This window comes from Bos taurus, chromosome 7, assembly GCF_002263795.3.
Source record: "Bos taurus isolate L1 Dominette 01449 registration number 42190680 breed Hereford chromosome 7, ARS-UCD2.0, whole genome shotgun sequence".
Taxonomy (NCBI): Eukaryota; Metazoa; Chordata; class Mammalia; order Artiodactyla; family Bovidae; genus Bos; species Bos taurus.
Window position 1 is genome coordinate 16,725,342 of NC_037334.1, and position 23,303 is coordinate 16,748,644.

Below are 23,303 nucleotides of genomic sequence, written 5' to 3' on the forward strand. Positions count from 1 at the left end.
GGGAGAGTGGAACAGCAGTGACAACATCCCCTGGACGCGTCCCTGCGCTGCAGCCAGGCCTGAGGCACTTTGGGGACACTCTGGGGCAAGACCTGGGGCAGAAGCAGCACTGCCCTCAGAGAAAGAGGCCACCAGGTGGGCGTGGCCATGCGTCTCAACTTCAAGAAGAATATTGGCCACACTCTTATGTCTGCACCTTAACTTTCTGGGTCTACATCCCCCCACAGAACACCTCGCTCAAACTCCTGACAGAGGGAGTCACTCCAACTGTTTCATGTCAGATTTCAGGCAGGATGGCTGAAGGCAGGAGCTGGGACTCAGGCTGTTCTGCGCTTTCCTGGGATTGGGCCAGGCGAGCAGGAAGTTGTCCCCCAGGATGTCCTGCCTGGCCCCTTGCAGATCCGCCTGGAACAGGCTGCATTTGGGGTCTGCCCTTGGCTTTTGGTGAAGGACGCTGTGGGAAAGAACATTCCCAGACCAGTGCCAGGGGAGTGCTGTGGTGGCCGGCGCTGGCCGTGGTTGCGATCACCTCTTAATAAAGCCCGGGGAGGAAATGCTTTCAGAGCCAAGTGCACTTCAGTCCCTTCCAGCCTTGGTGTCTCCAGGGACTCTGATGACTACTGCAGCTTCCTGTCCTCTCCAGCTACTGTCCAGATCAGAGTCAAATCAGAATCCAAGAAGACAGCAGCAGTGAGCCCGTCCACCCGTGGCAGGCACGCCCGACTGGATCTGCGACACTGCCCAGAACCCTCTCTTAAGCTCCCGCACCACCTGCTCCCTTGCCTCTGGCAGGTCCACTGTCCTATTCTTGGGAAACCCTCCTGTGAGAGGTTTTTAAAGAACACAAGACTTCTGAATTACATCCTCCCACAAATTCCCGTTGGGAGTCCTGACCCCAGGACCTCGGAGTGTGACCTCATTAGAAACAGGATCGTGATAGATCCAATTCATGATGATGAGTTCAGAGCAGAGTAAGATGGCCCCAGATCAATGATGGGGGGTCCTTATAAAAAGGAGACATCTGGACACAGATATGCACACAGGGGGAACCCCGTGTGAAGACGAAGGCAGAGACTGGGGTGACACTTCTATAAGCTGAGAACCACTCAAGATCCAGTGACCACCAGGCACTGGGAGGGGCAGGGACCAGACCCTCTCACACAGCTCACGGCCCTCAGAGGGCACTCAGACTTCTGGCCCCTCGAGCTACCTGAGGATCTGGAAGATGCAGAGGTTCAACAAGGCAACCTTGTTCCAGGGGCTTCGGGTTGAGGGAGATGCTCTGGAGACACTGGTGGGTGCCTGTCTCAGGCATGAGGGCCTCGCCAGGTCTGTGGGTGAGGGCCGGTGGGCACAGCACAGGAGGGGCTACTGCAGGAAGCCCGGCCAGGGTCCCTCGTGGAGTGGGAAGAGGGGGCATGTTCTACAGCAGGGCTGGGCACGGAGTGAAGATCAGGAAAACCCAAAGCTGGTCCAGGGGTGGACAGAGCCTGAAGACAGACACCTGGGGGTGGGGAGGGGTGAGACTGAGAAAAGGAAGGTGTGGTCAGCGATGGCAGGTTGAGAGGAAGGTGGGAGGGTCTGTCCGGGGAGGCCTGGAGGACTCGCCAACTTGTCCCAGGAACCCACCTCAGCCCCTGATTAGGGAATGACGCTTCTGACAGTCTGTCCAGGCTACCCCGTCGTGCCGCATGGCTCTCTCCCTTCCCTCAAGTCACCTCAAGTCATCAAGAAGACCCCCACAGGACACAGCACCCCCAACTGGTGACACCTACCTTGGCACACACCTGGTGTCATATTTATCATCTGTGTGCACCTGTGCACATGCAGATACTCAGCCTGCCCTACAAGGGCGTGGAAATGGTTTTGTTCACTGAGTGGCACACAGTGGGCAACTCCTAAATGTTGCCAGTGACTGCTGAGTGAGCTGGTAGGAGGACCGTAACTGCTGGGACGGGGCAGGAAGGGGAGCCTGAGGCCGGGGCAGATGGGCAGTGCTGCCACCGCTGCAACAATGACCAGGTCCAAGTGGGAAGGTGGCGCTGGTCCAATGCACACTCGGCAGGAGGACAGCAGTGCTGGGCCGGTAGAGGAGACTGGCAGGGAGGTCTTCATGTCAGGGGGCTGCTGTGAGCCAACACGCCAGGGACACCGGGGTCGGGGAGGGGCGGTCCCATGCAAGTCCTTTCCGGGGATCCTCCCTTTGCAGGTGGGGCTGAGGAGCCAGAGGAACAAGGGCTGGGACAGTCACCACCCGACACGGGTCTCACACAAGCCGACAGGAGATGCCCTGGAAGTGCCCAGGCTCTGAGGGGCAACTGTGCTAATGGTGCCAAGACAGTGATGGGGAGATAAAAGCTTGGGTCTTTCACTAAGGCCAGGGCTCAACACAGATCTCTGTGCAGCTCGGAACCAATGAGATGATGATTGCAGCTCTTTACCTTAATGGTTTTTGACTGGAGCCGCAGGCCATTCAGTGTGTTTATCGCTCTCTCTGCATCCTTGGCAGTCACGTAGTTCACAAAGCCGTAGCCCAAGCTGTGTCCTGTGTGGAGAACATGTGCACATCAGTGAGCCACTGGGAGCCAGCCAGCCAGCGAGGGGTAGGGGAGAAAGGAGGGGAGAGAGAGACAGAGAGGATGGACAGGGCTGCACCTGGCTGGGCTCAAAAGGACAAGACCAGAGAGAAGGTGACCAAGGAAACACAAGAGCTAAAAGCCATGGCTTCTGGGAAGGAGGGGTTAGAGGTCAACAGTTAAGAGTCTGTACTGATGGTTTATTCGTGACACCACCTTGGCAAACTTGCACATTTTCTGCAAAGAACAAACCTATAAAATGTGACTTTTGTAATTGAGCATCCTGGGGAGCCCATCACCAAAGCAGGGCTGAGGATCTGTTCCATTGGTGCTGGCTGCTCTGTGCAGCCCCCAGTGGGGGGGACCTGGGACGGGGGGTATGGAGGACAGTCACGGCAGCAGACAGGACAGGCGGGTGGGGAGAACCCGCCGATGACCAGATGTCAGTGTCCAGGCTGTTTTCCGCCCCTGCTGTGCTGGAGTGGGAAGGTCTGCTGGGCTCTGGCGCCCCCCAGTGTCGGTTCCCTTCACTTTCCTGAACTGAAAGTCCAGCTGCAGGAGGAGGAAGTACAGGGGTAACCAGCGCTGAGGGCAGCCTGGCCACCAGAGTCCCCTTTGGCAGCACCTCCTACGGTGACAGCATCATCAGCCGATGCCCAGGGGCATCATAAGGCCAGTGCAAACCTCAGTTCTTCCCAAAGAAATCCAGGGTTACAGGCAGGGTATCCCACCCCTTCTCAGGTAACCACTGGGAAGTGGTGGGGTGACCACCAACTGGATGCACAGGAGGGACCAGGCACGACAGGAGCTGTGGGCCTCTAGGAGACCCTGAGAGAAGCAATGGGTGACGGTCAGAGTGGGAGGAACCCGACGCCTTCCCTACAGAGGAGCAGGAGGAGGTCCCGAGAAGAGAACGGCCACCAAGCCCGCATCTTACCCCTCCCTGCGCCATGTCAGTGGGCACACCCCGTGCACCGGCCTCTGCTCTCAGCAGAGACAGTGGGTGAGCAGGAGAGACGACTGCTCTCCCCAAGTCCTGTACACACACACGTGCCCACTGGATGATTAAAACAGAAGGCGTGAGCCACCAGCAGGCAGAGATCTGCACAGCAGATGAGCTGGCTCTGCCCACTTCACCAGCTGAACCCAGGCTTATCTTGCCATTAATGAGACCTGCCATTAATGAGAGCCTAACCCACTGCCGTCACCTTGAAACAAACAACAATACTTTATGTTTTATATTTAAAGAAAAATTACAAAGATGATGCAGCGTTCCCACATACTCCACACCCATGTTCCCTATTAGTAACATCTCATCCTAGGATGGTATATTTGTCACATTAGTGAATTGGTACCGATGTTCACATCTGAGCCAGACCGCCTGAATTTTCCCCTAATGTCCTTTTCTGTCCCAGGACACCATCCAGGGTCCCCCGTGACAATGAGCTGCCAATTATCCTTACACTCTTCTTGGCAGGGACAGTTTCTCACACCTTTCTTGTTTTTGATGACCTTGACAGCTGTGAGGACTGGTCCAGAAATTTTGTAGACTCTCCATCAGCTTGGGTTTGTCGGAAGATTTCCTGTGGTCAGACTGGGGTTATACTGGGCTTTTAGGAGGAAGGTCACAGAGTGAAGAGCCCTTCTCATGCCATCGTTCTGGGGTGTGTGCTGTCCACAGGGCTCATCCTGTTTGATGCTGGCCTTGACCCCGGTCTCACCAGTCTCTTTGTGTGCGGCCTGCACATTGTGAGTGCCCTGTGGAGTCACACCCTCCCCACTTCAGGGCAGAGAAGCTACACAAACTACTGGTGATTCTGCAAGGGCTACTTTCTCCTGCCCTGTCCGGGCCATCTTCTTCGCTGTTCTCTGTCATTTCATGTTCCTGCCCCTCCCACAAGGCCAATCCCAAGGCTGGGCCACCTGTGCCCATGGCTCCTGGCACTTCTGGTGCCAGGCCGTGTTCTCGTGCCTTCTGCTGCAACTGGTTCCTCCTGGCGTCTGGACAGGGCCCGCCCCCCACCCTCAGTTGCCGATTCCTCCTTGCCCTCCCACCTTGGCCGGCCGCACCAACACCAACTGGCCCTCAGGGTGTGCCCACAGAGTTTTAGGACACAGCTCCAGAAACCCTCAGTGGCACTGGGCACTGCCAACCTGCCTGAGGTGTCACCTCCTCCAGAATGTGACTGCAACGCCAACTGACCCTTCCCAGGCTCCTCGTCCTCTGCTCACTCCATCAAGATGGCCCATAAGGCTCTACCTTTGCCCTTATCCCTATTATCCAAGCTTCCTGGGTGACCTCCTTGACCACCGTGTGGCCACAGCTAACAATGTCATTTAGGAAGTCACACACTTTTGACAATGGCCACTGGCTCCTTCCCCTGCTCCCCCTCCACTCTTCTCAACAAGCCAATGTGTACTCACTGAACACCCACTATGTGCTGGGCTGCGTGCCAGGCTGGCCAGGGGTTTAATGATCATCACCAAGGATAGCTCCTGCCATAATGAAATTCACATCCCACTGAGTAAGTCAGACAACAAATGAGCAAGAAACTAACAGACAAAGCTACACTCAGGTGCTACCAGGGGATCTCCATGGTGGAGTGAAAGGATGGACAGGACGGGTCCAGGGGAGACAGGTGGTCAGGAGTGTGTGTCCCTTGAGGAGGGGGTATGAGAAGCATACCCGCTCCCTGCGGTGGCTGGAGGCGAGTATTCTGGCAGAAAAGCAAGCACCAAGCTTCTGTGGCACAGACGACTCAGGAGTGCTCTAGGAAACAAAAGGCGGCCGGCGGCTAAACCCAATGAGTTAGGGGCCTGGCCTGGAGGCAGCTGCTGGGTGGAGCACGGCAGCAGCAGGGCTGAGGCCAGTGTAGAGACCACAGGAACCCATGAGCCAGACCAGGTGTGAGATGAGGACCCCAGCAGGCAGGGGTGAGCAGGAGGGAGAGCCACCAAGCGGACTTGCCAGTGGGCTGATGGGGAGGGAGCTCTGGCAGCAAAGGTCCCTAAAGCACCAGCACTCCCGGGCTGGGACTGGCTCTGTCCCCTAGTCTGCTCTCCTCTCTGTGGTGGGCACCTCTGTGCGCCGAGAGGGAGGTGGGTGAGGAATGAAGGGGAGCCTGTGGTTCTGCCCACTGGGTAAGGCTGGAGACTAAAGTGTCAACAGTGGTGAACGCCCACCTCCATGCATCCTTTCTTTCACCATAACCAACTGCTCTCAACTCCGGCCGCTTGTTAGAATCAGCAGGACGGCTGCTACAAACCATTACTGCCCAGGCCACATCCCGGACCAAGGAAATGACAGGGGGCTGGGGAGGCAGGAGCAGGGACAGCTTCAGCAGTTTGTAAAGCCCCTCAAGGACTCTACTGCCAAGCCCAGGTTGAGAACTCCCGCTGGCAGTGCCTGAAGGGAGTGGGCCAGTTATGCAGAAGAGCCAGACTGGAGGGGCTGTGCTCAGAGCAGGCGACTGGGGGAAGGCCCTCACTTCCCAAGTTACCATTTCTCTAACAGGGTCCGCCAGCCACCTGGGGAAACGATGCAGCTCCCTAGGGTGCTCCTCAGTCCAGAATCCAGGACGTGGGGTAGGGTGGGGATCCCCACTTCCAAGCTCCTTACAGATGACTTTCCGGTGACCTAGAGGCCACTGGAGTCAGTGCCATGAAGGCAGGTCAGTGGCTGCCCCTCACCCCCTTGAGGGGCGATGGGAGACCAACCCTGAACAAGGGGGCTGAGGTCTGGTGGGCGAGCAGGGGCACTCTGGGGTAAGCGTGGTCAGGGCGTGGATCCTGCACAGGTGCTGGGCTTCAGGCGGCTGAAGCCTGCCAGAGCCAGGGTGGAGTCTAGCGGAAAGGGGACAGGCAGGGGAGGAGGGCCAACAAACCCCGGGCCTGGTGGAGGCGCGTGGGAGGCCAGCACCCCTCACTTGGGGTTCCAACTGCCCGGTACCAGCACTGCCCCCTCCGGAAAGGCTCAAACTCCCCAGCTGGCTGACTCGGTGGATCTGGGTGGGGCCTCGGACGTGTTTCTCCTGGTCCCCAGGCACCGCTAATGCTCAGGGGCTGGCCGAGAGCCACTGCCCTGGAGAAAGCAAGGCCGCCTCCATGCAGAGCGCTCAGATGCTGGGCTGGGTGACCCCTGGGCCAGGACCCTCCTGTTTCCAAATGTCTCCTCTCTTTTTAGACAAGGGTTAAGACTACAAGACGATTCCACGGCATCTCACCTTGCTTCTGCAGACCAGAGCAGCCAGACATCATGTTTTAACCCCTCAGTGTTCCTCATGCTGACCTGGGGTGCCCAGTTGAGGAAGGTGAGCACCCCATGGACAGGGCACTCCTTTGCAGCATGAGACTGGGGTGCAGTCGAGTCCTTTCTCTAAAGGCCCACGGGGGCTCAAGGGATGACATCACTGAGGGAGAGACTCTGTCTTGGGGGCGATGAGTGAATTAATTAGGCGATAAATAAGAAACAGCAAATGTCCCCAAAGGAAAGAAGATGGGCAAAGGACAAAAAGAGTTCTTACATAAAAGAGTATAAACAGCCAGAACGGATGAACTTCACAAGAAATGCAGACTGTCACCACACTCAGATGTCATTTTTCACTTAAGATGTGAGAAACCCTGCCCGGCATCAAGGATGCCAGGGCCAAGCAGAGGGCATGTGAACCGGAAGGCCCCTGGAGGGCCAGCTGGCAATACGGGTCAACAGCTTCTAGACAGTACCCGCTCTCCCCTCTGAGGGTTCACTTCTAGGAAGACTGCCTACAGAAATAACTGGTGAGCCAAGATTTGTGCCAGGGTATTAACCTCAGTGGGGCTTGTAGCTGTAGAAAAGCAGTTACAACCTGTCATAAACTCAGAATAGCCTGTAACCACTGTGACCACAAGACAGCGTAAGTCCAGTGACAGGGAGAGATGTTCACAGATAGAGGAGGAAGAGACAGCTTGGGAGGTGCAAACCGATTTCTGTAAAAGCACATGACTGCTCACAACCATAAATATGTAAAGAAAAAGCTATGGACGGACACGAGCCAAAAAGCTAACAGTAGTGGGATTATGCATAATTTAAACTTTTCTTCCTGCTTGTCTCATGTTAAACTCTTTTTCTGTAAGGACGGAGATGATTTCTATTGAGAAAAAAAGTGGTCAGCTGGACGGGTGTGGAAGTGTATCTTTGCGGAGGGAGCAGTACTGAAGTCACAGGAGTGTGGCAGGAGGGTGTGTCTGGGAGATGACAAGCAGTGGATCCCACTCAAGAGGAGGGTGAGTGTGGGCTGCAGTGGCTAGGGGTGAGGGGTCTCAAGGAGGCTTGGAAACACAGGCTGGGGTGTGGGCTCTATCCTGACCAGAAGTGCAAGCCAATGAGACAGAAGCTGAGTGGGAAGGCTGAAGGCTGTGGACCAGTGACCAGTAACCAGTATGACACGGTCCAGGAGGGTGCAGACTGGTCATGGTGCCCCGCGGGCCACATGACATCTGCAGACGGGCTTAGATACCAGGACAGAGAGCAGGGCAGGCTGCACAGTAAGGCCAAGTAGTGACTGTGGATGGAACAGGCAACAACAAAACAGGAGGGGCCCGGCTGGTCAGAAACACTCTGTATCTCGAGGCCAGCACACTGAACATCCCCACATCCAGCCACCATCTTGTCCCACCGCCTCCCACCCCCAGTGCCTGGCCCCCGGTTGGCACTTATAAGAGGCTTGCTGAATGAATGACTGCCCATGCCGATCTGCATTCTCCCCCAGCCCCAGGCCCACTCAGTCATTCATTCACTCCACAAAAACTGATTATGTCACATCTGGGGATACCAGAGGGTCCATGCCTCTGAGAACCATAAGGACCTACTGGATGAGCAAGTTCCAACTTCAGTGCCTTGTGGAAACCCATGCTGGCTGATTGCCATGGGGACCCAGAGGAGCCTGTATCGTCAACTAGATCAGGCCAGGAAAGACATCCCAGAGCAAACGGGGCCCAGGTGAGTGACAGGACACATTACTGTCACTGGGGTGCTAGAGATCCCACTGTCACAGTCAGGAGCATGGTCTGGAGGGAGCACGGAAGGCCAGCTGAGAGCCTAAAGCAGCAGGTCAGGCAGAAGATGATGTGGCCTGCTCTAAGGTGATGGCAGGAGGGATGGCGGAAAAGGGATGGAAACATTCAGGGACACAGGTCAAAGGTCATGCTTAGATTTCTGACTGGAGCCACTGAGTAGACAGTGGTGCCATCGGCTAAGATGGAAACCTGGGAAACAAGCGGCTGGCTTGTGGGAGACTCAAGGTCAGTCTGGGAAACACTGAGAGGCTGAAGGCCCTGGAGCTTGGAAGAATTTCTGGTTGCCAAGAGAGGTGGCACAGCTGCATGTCAGGCTAAGCTCAGGGGTGTATCCACTCACCCTAGTGTTGGCCTAGGAAGAAGAGGAGGCTAAGGAATAAGTCAAGGACTGCCTAGGTCAACGGCTGGGAAGAGCTGCAAGAGAGACAGAAAGTGGGATGGGTGCCTCAGAGGTAGGAGAAAGCCAGGCTCATGAATCTGAGGGAAGAGGAAGCTTCTTTCTGTAAGGAAGAGACAGAAGACATGGTTCCATGAACAGCAGAGGGTGGATGTCAGCCAGAGGAGCTTCTCATCTGGGGGCTATTCTGCACTTCTGGGGACCTCTTTTGGTTTTCACAACTTAGAAGGCGCCCCCAGCACCTACAGGGCAGAGGCTAGGGAAGCAACCTACAGGATGGCCCTCCCTCAAGACTTACCCAGTTTCAAACGTCAAGTGGAGAAACCCTGAGCTACAGGGGGTCCGGGCATCGAGCAAGGACTCTTAAAGACAACAGAGACTGGAGCGTGTTTGAATGCTGGTGGCAGATCCTGGAAAGACCCAGAAAAGTAGGTACTTGCATAACTTGAGGTTCTTTGGATGCTGAGACGGGAAGGGATCTAGGACAGAGGTGAAATGGCTGTTACGCGAGAGGAATCGGGGCCTGAGGGGAGAATATGTGCTGAAATGGCTCATGTAGGGCACGGAGATGTCCATGTTGCAAGCTTGGCTGAAGTTTGACTGGACAAGGTGCCTGTCTGCCATGATGCAAGAGTCTTTTTGGGATGGGTACCTGAGCCAGGCTGGGAGAAAGCAGACTGAGAAAGGTAACCATGTCCAGGGCTTCACCAGAGGAATATAACAGAGGACAAGATGGAGTGAGAACCAGCCTTGAAGAAGTTATCACACACTGGTGCCAAGAGGAGAAAAGCGAATGAGGTAAGTTTTCCATAAAATTAAGTTCATTCAATTTAAAGAACTACTAGCAAGGACTGCGGTTTCCCAGGTGGCTTAGCAGTAAAGAATCTGCCAATGCAGGAGACTCAGATTCAGTCCCTGGGTCAGTAAGATCCCCTGAAGAAGGAAATGGCAACCCACTCAAGTTTTCTTGCCTGGAGAATCCCATGGACAGAGAGGCCTGGCGGGCTACAGTCCATGGGGTTACAGAGTCAACATGACTGAGAGACTAAACAACAGCAGCAGCAGGGACTTCCCTGGTCCAGGGGCTAAGACTCTGCGCTCCTAATGCAGTAAGCCCAGGTTCGATCCCTGGTCAGGGAACTAGATCCCACATGCTGCAACTAAGACCTGGAGCAAGCAAATAATAAATAAATAAATATATATGCGTGTGTGTGTGTGTGTGTGTGTATATATATATTTTTTAAATTTAAATAAAGAACTATAAGATGCGAGATGCAGAGCTGAAATGTCAACCCAGGCTCATCTACTCTACAACTCCCAATGCATTACACTCAAACTTGCCCAGAGAGCAGAAAATCTTTATTTCTGAACTGAAATAATTTCCAAATCATGCCTGTGCTGATTTCACTGGTTCTCAAAACCAGTTCTCTCTGGACTCATCTCACCAAATCTAGGTGTTCCTATTAACATAGCTCTAATGCCTTTGAAAAACGCCAACAAGCCAAGAGACAGAGGAGTCAGGAATATTGCCGGGACTGAAAATTTCCTTCTGCCAGAACACAAGAGGAGAAAGGCAAGACTCAGAAGCAGCGCAGAAGAATTTCAAAACCTCTCTGAACAAGGATTCTTATTAAGGATGGTCTTCTGGAACTGGAGACAGAGAGGAATTTCTGTCTGACATTCCAACACTGTTCAATTTTGTGTATTATCTAAAGCCCCTATTTTGAAGACATGTAATAAACTGCAGACTCTCAGAATTTGGAGGATCATTAAAGGACTCTGAGTTCAAAGTCCTCTCTCTGGGACTTCCCTACTGATCCAGTGGCTGAGACTCCGAGCTCCCAGTGCAGGGGCCCGGATTCAACCCCTGGTCAGGGAACTGAGAGCTCACATGCTGCAACTAAGACCCCGTGCAGCCAAATAAACAATCAAATAAAACCAAAACCTTGTTTTAAAAACAAAAAACCAAAATCCTCCTCTGATGAACTAACTCCCTGTACCGTGGTCAGCCAGCCTCTACGGGACTCACCTTGGGGACAGGCATCTTAGAGTTACTGGCAAATGCTGAGAGTTGATGAAACAGGACAATGGGTACATGGGGTTCAATAGAATTACTCTAATGTAAACTTAAATCTTGGGTTGGCCAAAAAGTTCAGGTTTTTCCATAAGATGCTACAGAGAAGCCCGAACGAACTCTTTGGCCAACCCAATATAATATTTCCATAATAAATATGACTTTTGACTTGAAATTATTTTTCAGTGTAGGGAATCAAGATCTTACAAGCCAGGGTGGGAGCCAGAGCACTGCTGAGAGGACTGGCCATTCCTCAGAAGAGCTGGACAGAGATGAGGGGGAGGAGGGGGGAGGGGGAGGTAAAGGAGGGCTCCCCAAACGTACCTCCCTGGGAAGGAAAGAAAGCAAGTGCTTCACAGCCCCAGGTCTCTTCACATTTCTCTCTAGAACCCTTGCAACCTTGCTCTCAGAACAGAGGCCTCCTTACAGAGGGCCTTACCATGTACTGGCCTTCTGCAAACCCTTAGGCAGTAGGTAGCATCGTGAGGAAGGCAGGTGCCACCACCCCCACTTCGTGGATGGGGACACTGAGGTGCTGTGGGAGGGTGGAGCTTTGCGCCTGCCTGCCTGCCAAATCCATGGCCCACCCATGATCCTCTGCTCCCCTGCTCCAACCCCCGTGAGAGTTCAAGCTCAGTTTCAGATGTTCAAGTTGACAGCACGAGAACAGAGAGTCAGGGTGGCCCAAACCTAGCGAAGGGCTGCCCACAGGGGACTGACTCAGTGCTCTGCTGCAGGTCTGACCTTGAATGCACTGCCTGAGAAGATGGGCTGGGCCTGCCCCAGGCAGGACACTGGCTAGGGTCCCTCTGCAGCTGGAACCATGCCCCTTCCAGCTCTCACAGCATCCCCGTTTCTCCTTCCTGTCTCCTCATCTTCCCTCCCCTCCCACTGTCTTGTTTTGTACATATTCTCCATCTCAGGATGGATTTTTCCTCCTTTGGGAACCTACAGCCAATCTTACACCAGGAAGGGAGCAAAACAGAGTTGAGATAAAAATGAAACTTCCTGGCTAAGAAACAGGGCTTGGTGGGACTGCCCCAGATACCGCCCCCCCGCCCAACACACACAAAAATGGCTCTGTTTCTTTACCTGCCACTTTATCCCGAATAAGTTTTGCAGATTCCACTTCACCAATACTGCTGAACAGACTTCGTAGCTCATCCTGGGTCATGTTCTGAGGGAGGTAGTTGACGATCAGATTTGTTCTCCCGATGTCGTCCCTGCAGTCTTCGGCCATGTGGTCTTCATAACCATTAGACATTGTATTTTTTTTAAAAAATCTGCAGGGGGAGGAAAAAATGAAGTAAATTCCAAACATTCCCACTGCAGGATATCAAAGCAATGCTCATGACTGTGTTTGCACTTCAGACATTTTTCTTTTCAATGCTACAAGTTCAACTTATGTCCACGCAAAAACCTGCATGTGGATGTTTATAGCAGCTTTATTCGTAACCGCCCCCAGACTGGAGGCAGCCAGGATGCCCTTCAGTGGGTGAATGGAGAAACACACGCCAGTCATCTGGTAACACACACACAGTGCAAAGTTCTTCAGTGCCAAGAAGACAGAAGCCAGGAAGCCACAGACATGGAGGAGCCTTACATGCACACTGCTGAATGAAAGCTTGAAAGGCTACATACTAGGGGGTCTCCAGTATGTGACATTGTGGCAAAGGCAAAACTAGAGAGACTGCAAGATCAGGAGTTTCAGGGAAAGGGGGACGAATAGGTAGGGCACAGGGGTTTTTAGGGTAGCGACGCTGTTCTCTGAGGGTATAATGGGGGATACATGTCATCATACATTTGACCAAACCCACAGAAGGTTTAAAGTGAAGAGTAAAGTCTAGGACTTCTCTGGTGGCACTGTGGATAAGAATCTGCCTGCTCATGCAGGGCACATGGGTTTGGTCCCTGGTCTAGGAAGATCCCACACGCCGTGGAGCAACTAAGTCTGTGCACCACAACTACTGAGCCCGTGCTCTGGAGCCCATGAGCTGCAACCACTGAAGCCCGTGGGCCCAGAGCCCGTTCTCTGCAACAAGAGAAGCCCCTGCAATGAGAAGCCCATGCACTGCAATGACGAGGAGCCCCTGCTCACTGCAACTAGAGAAAGTCCACATGTAGCGAGGAAGACCTAGCACAACCAAAAATAAACAAATAAAGAAGATTTTTTTTTTTCTAAGAGAGAACTCTAAGGCAAACCCTGGGCTTTAGTTAGGTAACAACAAGGGTTCATCTATTACAACAAAATACCACACTAAGGCAAGATTTAGTAATAGGGGACGGAAACTGTGCCTGTGGAAGGGTATAGGGAAATTCACTCTGGACTCTCTTCACAATCTTTCTATGAACCTAAAACTGCTCTAAAAATAAAGTCTACTGAAACAAAACCAGAACTAGTCCAAGTTTAACCATTTGCACTTAATAAGAGGGCTTTAAAGAAGCAAGCCCACAAACAATTCCAGTACCATGATTGGAGCCTCTGGGAAAAGTGTTTGGGGCGTCTTGAGAACACTCTAAAGATCTTGGATTGCTTTGTCGGGTCTCCATGTGCACTACTGATGCAGCGGGACATGGAGGAGCCTGCAACGAGCGCCGGGGCAGTCTACCCAGACACCCTGTCTGTTCTCCGGCCAGCAGGCAGAGGGCCTCTGCACTGCTTTCCTCACAAGACAGAGTGACTGAGCTAGGAAAGAGGTTACGATTTCTCTACCAGTTAGGGGACCTTTGTCTCCAAAGCTGGCAGGTTCTGGAACACCTTAAGCTGCCTACAGAAATCCTGACTTTCAGCAACACCAGCAGGGCACAAAGATAGCTTCAGAGGAAAGTTGGCTCAAAACTGCTCTTCTGGAAGCACCACTCACTCGAGGTTTTGCTCACAGGCACTGCTGTGAAGTCCTGTGTCCTTGACTCTAAAGAAGCAGGCATCTCTATGGAGCTGAAAGTCATCACTGAGAAAAAGGCCCTGCTGCCCACTAGTCGGGAGGTCTCCAGGGCAGCCCAACCCTTTCTCCAGATTCTTACTGCCCAGTTCTGACTTTATGCTTCAAAACCCAGTGCCCAGTGTCTAGAGCATTTCGCCTCCTCTAAAAATAGTCTTGCCAGCGGTTATATAAAAACCAGTACGCATCTCCTGCACAGGATTTCCCGCCTGCCCCATAACAACACGGAGAGAGGAATCAGGTCTGGTTCTGAGTTTCCTGGGGGAGACATTCAGGTCTTCTCTACCTTCCAGCTCTCACTTGCTTCAGACTGTACACAACATGCAGAATCAGTCTTGTCTCCTAGTATTTCTTTTTTGAAAATGGTCTATGCTTCCTGCTCTTTAAAAAGCAGTTAGTTTAGCATCAAGAGTCATAAAAGAAAAGATTGGAAAGGGAGACTTCACAAGGTTAGAAACTCGTGGATGGCAAAGACATTACAGGCAAGCAGCAGGCTGACAGGGAGAAAGTGCCAGCTCCTTATTATCTCACTTAGAGCTGGGTTCTCACCTTGGGTGATTTTGCCCTGTCCTCCGTGGGACACTGGGCAGCATCTGGGGGCACTGCTGGCCAACAGGATGGGAGAGCCTTGTGCCACTGGCACCCAGTGGTTAGAGGCCAGGGATGCTGCTAAACACTCCATAAGGCACAGGACAAGACAGCCCCCACAACCAGAAATTATCTAAAGTGTCAGTACTGCTGACACTGAGAAAAACTGATTCAAGGTATCTAGAAATCAATATGAAAAAAGCCAATGTATCACTAACAGAGAAATGGACCAAGGATATGAGCGGAAACTAATAGATGCTGGCAGTTAAACAGCCAATAAGGCAAGAAAAGAGGTTCAAGTTCACAAACAATGAAGAAAATGCAAAATAAAAGTAGATGCTACTTTGTGTCAGTCAGAGGGACTACAATCCAGGATGGATAAAACCCAGTGTAAGTAAGGAGAAGGCAATGGCACCCCACTCCAGTACTCTTGCCTGGAAAATCCCATGGACGGAGGAGCCTGGAAGACTGCAGTCCATGGGGTCGCTTAGGGTCGGACTCGACTGAGCAACTTCACTTTCACTTTTCACTTTCATGCACTGCAGAAGGAAATGGCAACCCACTCCAGTGTTCTTGCCTGGAGAATCCCAGGGATGGGGGAGCCTGGTGGGCTGCCATCTCTGGGGTCGCACAGAGTCAGACACGACTGAAGTGACTTAGCAGTAAGTAAGGATAAGTGGAGAAAAAAACACACCCTTCCCCCACCTTTTTTTAAACACTCTTATATACCACCAATATGAGTGTGCAAAGTGCAACCTTTTGGAAAGACAACATGGCAGGCCTATCAAAATATTTAATGTGAACGCTACCCTCTGACTTAGAGCTGCAGGAAACTGCTCTACAGAAATAATCACACAAGTGCAGGGAAATATGTGCAAGGAACATGCTGACCCCAAGGCTGGTAAAACACTGGATATAATCTAAACATGTATTAGAGACTTCCCTGGAGGTCCAGTGGTTAAGACTCCGCAGGGGACCTAGGTTTGATCCCTGGTTAGGGAACTAAGATCCCACATGCCTCAAGGCCAAACAAAACAAAACATAAATATGTATTAATGGGAGATGGTTAAATAAATACCATTTTCAGTAAAAAGCATGGCATTAACAGGTTTGATCAGGAAAAACTCCACAAACCTGTTAAACTGTCTGTAGCCATGAGATTTTAAGATCACTGGAGAAGGAAATGGCAACCCACTCCAGTGTTCCTGCCTGAAGAATCCCAGGGATGGAGGGACCTGGTGGGCTGCTATCTACGCGGTCTCACAGTCGGACACGACTGAAGCAACTTAGCAGCAGCAGCAGCTCAGAAACAAACAAAAACACTGGCTGAAGCCTGAACCAAAGTACAAGGATTAACTAAAGAATTAAAATGCATGCTGAAGTTTGCTCAAAATGTGACTCAAATCTTTTTCTTCCTCCTTCCCCATTTTTCCCTCTATCTCCCTCTCCACTCTTGTTTTACTCTTCTGCCTTTTCTCTCACATGGATTTCACAGATAATAAACTGGGCAGTAATTACCAGAGTGGGCTGTCCTCAATGCCTGGCAAAAAATTTGCTTTCTAAATCAGTGGTTGGCAAACCATGGCCCATGGGCCAAATTTGTTCAGACCACAGCCTGTTTTTATAAATAAAGTTTTATTGGCACATAGCTACTCTCATTTGTTTATGTTCTGTCTATGGCTGTTTTTGCACTCCAGTGACAGAGCTGAGTAGCTGTGACAGGGACCATATGGTCCATAAAGCTGAAAATATTTACCATCTGGCTCTTTACAGAAAAAGTGTGCCGACCTCTGTTCTAAAATGTAAAAATAGAAAAATTTCTTGGAGAAAATCTTTGTGACACTGGGTGAAGCAAAGATTTCTTAGGTACCATGCACGAAGCCAGATCCATTTAAAAGAAAATTGATAAACTGGATATCATCAAAATGGAAAACTTTTGCTCTTGCAAAAAAGACACTGCTATGAAAATTATAATCCAGAAGATTATATTTGCAAATCATGTGTCTGAGAAAGGTCTTGTATCCAGAACTTTTTTTTTTTTTTAAAGAAAAACCTCTGACACTTAACAGTAAGAAAACAACTCAATTTTTTAAATAGCAAACAATGTGAACAGATACCAAGCCAAAAAAGATATATGGATGGCAAACAAACACATGAAAAGATGCTCAACATTATCAGTTATCAGGAAAACACAAATTAAAACCACATCAAGGGAATTCCCTGGCAGTCCAGTGGTTAGGACTGCACACTTTCATTGCCAAGGGCCTAGGTTCAATCTTGGTCGGGAAACTAAGATCCTGCATGACCAAAAGACAGACAAACCACATCAAAACACTGTTACCCATCTAGGCCTATAGGAGGTCTAAAACAAAAATAAAAGCAAGAAAGCAAACAATGACAACAGACCATACTGAGCTCTGGTGAGGCAGTGGAGAAACTAGAACTCTCATGTATTGCTGGTAGCAATATAAAAATGTTAAAGCCGCTGTGGACAACAGCTTGGCAGCTTCTTATAATTAAACATAAACTTACCATATGACCCAGCAACCCTAGTCCTAGTACTCACACACAGAAAATAAAAACTTTTGTTTATATAAAAACCTATGCAGTAATGTTAATAGCAGCTTTATTCATTTTTTTAAACATTCAGTTTTTATTTTTTATGTGTTTGTTTTTTCATCATCTTTTCCATTTTGGTTTATTATGGGATATGGAATATAGTTCCCTATGCTATACAGTAGGATCTTGTTGTTTACCCATCCTATATATATATGTTTGCATCTGCTATCCCTTCCCTCCCCCTTGGCAACCACAAGCATGTTCTCTGTGTCTGAGTCAGTTTCTATTTTGTTCACAGGTTAACTTGTGCCATACTTTAGATTCCACATATAAGTGACATCTCACATGGTATTTGTCTTTTTCTTTCTGAATTACTTCACTTAATGTGATAATCTCTAGGTCCATCCATGCTGCCACAAATGGCATTATTTCATTCTTTTTTTATGCCTGAGTAGTATGCCATTGTGTATATGTACCACATGTTCTACATCCATTCCCCTGTTTAAGGGCATTTAGGCTGTTTCCATGTCTTGCTATTGTGAATACTGCTGCTATGAACATAGGGGTGCACGTATCTTTTTGAGTTAGTTTTATTTGGATATATGCCCAGGAGGGGAATTGCTGGATCATATGGTAGCTCTATTTTTAGTTCTTCTGAGAAACTTCCATACTGTTCCCCATAGTGACTGTACCCATTTACATTCCCACCAGCAGTGGAAGAAGGTTCCTTTTTCTCCACACTTTCTCCAGCATTTATTATTTGTAGACTTTTTGATGATGGCTATTCTGACTGGTGTGAGGTGATACCTTGCTGTGGTTTTGTTTTGCATTTCTCTAATAGCAATGTTGAGCATCTTTTCATGTACTTATTGACCACCTGTCTTCTTTGGAGAAAAGTCTATTTAGGTCTCCTGCCCATTTTTTGATTGGGTTTTTTTCCGAGTTGTATGAGCTATTTGTATATTTTGGAAAGTAAGCCCTTGTCAGTTGCATCATTTGCAAATTTTTTCTCCCGGGCTGTAGGCTGTCTTTTCATTTTGTTTATCGTTTCCTTTGCTGTGCAAAAGCTTGTAAGTCTGATTAGATTTCACTTGTTTATTTTTGCTTTTATTTCTATTGCCTGGGAAATTGACCTAAGAAAAAAATGGTATAATTTATGTCAAAGAATGCTTTATGTTTTATTCTATGAGTTTTTATGGTGTCATGTCTTAATAAGTCTTTAATCCAGTATGAGTTTATTTCTGTGTAGGGTATGAAGGTGTGTAATAATGTCATTGATTTACATGCAGAGCACTCTTCTTCATAACTGCCAAAAACTGGAACAATCCAAAAGTCCCTTGAACCTCCAGTGGATAAACTACAGTACACCATACGATGGAACAGTATTCAACAATTAAAAAGGTACTACTATTCACGCAATTCGTAAGACTCTCACATACATTTTGCTGAGTGACTGAAAACAGACTCAAAGGCTACTGCATGGTTCCATTCTGGAAAAGGCAAAAGCTTCTCCAGAGGTTACAGATAAATCAGTGGTTGCCAGGCGCAAGCAGTGGGGGAAGGGTTGACTTCACAAGGAGAACAATATTTTTGTTTCCCAGGTGATAAAATTTTCCAATATCATGATCATTCAGTTCAGTTCAGTTCAGTTGCTCAGTTGTGTCCGACTCTTTGTGACCCCATGAATTGCAGCACGCCAGGCCTCCCTGTCCATCACCATCTCCTGGAGTTCACTCAAACTCAAGTCCATCGAGTTGGTGATGCCATCCAGCCATCTCATCCTCTGTCGTCCCCTTCTCCTCCTGCCCCCAATCCCTCCCAGCATCAGAGTCTTTTCCAATGAGTCAACTCTTCGCATGAGGTGGCCAAAGTACTGGAGTTTCAGCTTTAGCATCACTCCTTCCAAAGAACACCCAGGGCTGATCTCCTTTGGAATGGACTGGTTGGATCTCCTTGCAGTCCAGGGGACTCTCAAGAGTCTTCTCCAACACCACAGTTCAAAAGCATCAATTCTTCGGCACTCAGCTTTCTTCACAGTCCAAATCTCGCATCCATACATGACCACTGGAAAAACCATAGCCTTGACTAGACAGACCTTTGTTGGCAAAGTAATGTCTCTGCTTTTCAATATGCTATCTAGGTTGGTCATAACTTTTCTTTCAAGGAGTAAGGGTCTTTTAATTTCATGGCTGCAGTCACCATCTGCAGTGATTTTGGAGTCCAAAAAAATAAAGTCTGACACTGTTTCCACTGTTTCCCCATCTATTTCCCGTGAAGTGATGGGACTAGATGCCATGATCTTTGTTTCTGAATGTTGAGCTTTAAGCCAACGTTTTCACTCTCCTCTTTCACGGTGGTGGTCATATTCATTTGTAAAAATTCAACTCTACAACGAAAACTGAATTAAAAAATAAATTTTAGGGACTTTCCTGGTGGTCCAGTGGTTAAGATTCTGCCTGTTCACTGCAGGGGGCACTGGTTTAAGCCTTGGTCAGGGAATTCCCCATATGCCGTGCCATGGTGCGACCAAAAAAAAAAAAAAAAAAATTTTTTTTTAAAATTTTTGTAAAGATTGAAAGCGTGAAGCTTCTGCATGACAGCCCTGTCCTTGGCATTGCTGCCTCCTCCTGACATGCCCAGTCAAGGCTGAGCAGCCCCCTGTGGGCCCCATTCTTGGTCAACTGGCACCGCTGAAGAACTCAAACCCCAAGAGCAGTTTCTTGGTGCTTCGGTGCCACCCTGCAGTTCACGTCCCTTCCCCTGACCTTTCCAAATCTGCATAGCTGTCCCCGGAAGCACCAACCACAACCTGGTCTTGGTGTCTGCCTGACAATCGATGACTCCAGCCATCTCTCACTCGCCAGACCCTGCCTCCTGTTACTCAGCGTCCCTCCAAGTGGCAGTCCTGTAGACATCTCCAGGTTACCCCCCCAGCCCCACCAAGCCAGCTCCCCCACTTCCCGCCCCCGCCGGTTCTCCCTGACAGTGGAGTCACCACCTGCTGAGGCTCAGAGGTTACACGACTTTGTCCAGGGGCAGTCATCACCCTGTTAATTAGTGGCAGGACCAACCCTCAAGTTGTTGCTGCAGAGCAGTCTTCCAAGGATAAAATGCCAGGCCTGCTACAACGGCCCCTGCTCGTCCCCCCTTCTCCCTTCACTTGACCGTCCCCAGCATGCTGCGGACCTTCATCTTTCTGTGCTTTTGTTTCAGCTGCTCTCTTGACAGGGACAGCCCTCCCTCTCCATCACCTCTTCATTTATCTTTAAATAATCTCCCAGGATGCTCAGTTGCTCTTGTTCTCAGTGCCTGTACACTGCTGGTGTGAACCTTCATTGTTGCACAAATCACTCTGACTCATAATTATTTGCTTTTCACCCACATCAGTGAAAGTTTTGAGGGTCAAGGCTACATCACTGTTGCCAAGGGTCCCCAGGGGTATCTGGCAAACATACCAGGCACACACAGAAGAGGGGTACAGGCACACTGGGAATCATATGTATATGCATTATTTGATGTTAAAGAAGGGTGGCTAGAAATTGTATCGACAATCTATTTAATACATTTAGTATCTTACTTTATTATGGTCATCCCATCCCAGCCCAACCCATGCACCAAAGTCAGTTGCAGGGAGCAAAAGGAGAAACTTAGTGTAGCAAAGTGATCCCTGCTAATTTGGAAATGTTTCTGGTAACGGATCTGTGATGGAGAAGTCCCGCTGGGACGATCTCTGAGGGTTTTCAGCCCTACTGAGCTATTTTCAAAAGTTCTGGTCGTGTGACTTCAAAGATGTTGCTCACATCAGTAGTATACCTACTGTGTATATAAGGGAGAGATACCCTATACATGTGAGTGTATGTGTGTGTGTATATAAATGATATAAAAGCATATGTAGGCGGTACATATGCAAAGCAGCAAGATCAGTTTCCACCAGGCACCTATGAGCATCTGTCTTGGTTTATAGTCACAGAACAGGCTTTCTACTTGGGCCAGAACAAAACTAGAACAAGTCAAATATATCCTGGGGCTCAACCCTGACACCTCACACATCACACGACAGGGCCTGGACTCAATTATTTCTGCCGTCCTTTCCAGATGCAAAGTCCTGAGTTCTTCAAGGTCAAAGTCTTAGGAGTGTAAGGTCACCCAGGAAACGCTGTGGTGCCAGAAAAAAAAACTGACAGCGCTACCTGACCCAATTACAACCACTACGCAAGGTAAGGGCTCACTGAGATCAACTCAGTTTCCTTCCTCGTCCCTTCCCACAGCCCACGGTGACGAAAGCTGTCCAATGGGGACAGCTAAGTCACAGCAAGTCCATGCCTGCCAGTCTGAGAAGCCCAGGAAAGAGGCAGAGTGGGTGCAGCTGGGTGTCCAGTCCAGCCAGAGCGTTCCATAGACCCCGAGGGCACTGGATCACACCCACAGCCCTGCTAGGAGTTCCAGTTGATCAAGGCCCCTCCAGGGCTCTCACATGAAACTGCAGAGCAACCTGGCCCAGGAGGAAAAACCCACGGGCTTTAACAGACCTGAGCTCCAACACTAACCTTACTGCTCATCAGCTGAACTGTCAGGGATGTCACTTCCTTTCCCGGAGCTTCCGTCTCCCTGTCTGCAGACTGAGGTGTCACCCCCTGCTTCAGCTCTCAGCACAGTTCCTGACACGTGGCGAGCGCCCACTAAGGACCACACTGACCCTTTCCACTTGGGGCCCTGGAAATGATCCGTACCTCTGAGGCCATTTCTAACGGGCCTGAGTTCCACGGAAGCCACGGTGCATTCCAGAGCCAGGGATCACAAGCACCCATGGGACACAGAAGAGATCCGTGGTAGTCCCTGGTCAGTCACGCATCAATTACACACATATCCTGAGACGAACTGGCGGGTCTCCTCATCTGTTCACCAGCAACATGAACCTCATTCAAGTCTCGTCCTCTCACTCTGACTTTACCAACAAAGTCAAGGTGAGCACGTGTCTCCCTGTCCTCCCCACCTCCAGGTGCAAGCATCCTCATGTCTCCTTCTGTTCTCACCCCCCTCTTCAAACCTTCCCCTCCCCCTGAATCACTTCATTTGGTGGCACCCATTTACACTTGTCCCCCAGGCCACCTCTCCCATCCCCCAAGCCTAAGTGAGCACCAGTTTCTGCTGGTTTTGCATCTGAGATGCCTCACTCTCCCTCCATCTCTCTGCCATTGTCCCTGTTCAGGTCACTGTCAGCTTCTCGGCAGACTGACTCCTATCCAGTCTCCCTGCCACATGATTATTTCACACCAAGCACTGTTTGGCCTTCTCCCCCCAGTTCACTCCCATTCCTCTGTCTCCTGATTTCTGTTTGTGGCGACATCAGTCTTGCCTTTGGGTTGCTCTGCGCTGTTTCCTCTCCTGTAAATCTTTCCTCTGGCATGACTGTCTCCCTGACAGGTGGCTGGATCCAGTCACCTCTGAGCTCCCTTCTTTCCCCCAGCACACACAGAGTGCAATCACATGCCAGCACGAGCAAGGCAGTGGGTGTAGAAGACAAAACAGCAGTCCCAGTCCTGATCCTCAGGCGAGTGCTGGGCCATCTCTGTCCTACCAAAGCCTCTTGACTGGTCTGTCTGTCCTTACTCTCAGGGCTTCCCCGGTGGCCCAGTGGCTGACTCCGCGCTTCCAATGCAGAAGGCGCAGGTTCAATCTCTGTCAGGGAACTAAATCCCAAATGCCACAACAAAAGAGTTCACAGGCCACAACTAAAGATCCTACATAATGCAAGTAAGACCTGGCACAGCCAAATAAACAAATAAATATCTGGGGGTAGGGGGGGAAAGGAATAAAAGAAAAGCGCTTTTCCAAACTCACTTCTTGACTGTGTCGAGAAGCCCTGTGCCACCTGATCCTGGCATACTTCTCTAGATTCATCTCCAAGCCCACCTTCTTGATCCTCTGCCTGCCCAAACCGGTCCCCTCAGCGTTCTGGACTTCTCTGCATTCACCTTTTCTCTTACTTAGGCTGCTGGCGGCACCTGGAAATAGCTGCCCATGCCTCTCTGATGACAATGACCAGTTTGGATACCGCCTCCTTCATCAAGAACAAACCCCAAGTAACAAACAATAATTTCTTCCAGGCTGTT

The 23,303-nt window shown here is 50.1% G+C and overlaps 1 protein-coding gene across 1 annotated transcript in view; it reads right to left on the minus strand.

The window, feature by feature from the left end:
• Positions 1-23,303, minus strand: part of ELAVL1 (ELAV like RNA binding protein 1) — a 37,156-nt gene that overhangs the window by 10,275 nt on the left and 3,578 nt on the right. The window contains exons 2-3 of the mRNA NM_001076454.2: positions 12,194-12,384; positions 2,442-2,545 (exon numbers count right to left, since the gene is read on the minus strand). Coding sequence (NP_001069922.1) covers positions 2,442-2,545; positions 12,194-12,365 — 276 coding nt within the window. The 5' untranslated portion in view covers positions 12,366-12,384. The remainder of the gene's footprint in view (positions 1-2,441; positions 2,546-12,193; positions 12,385-23,303) is intronic.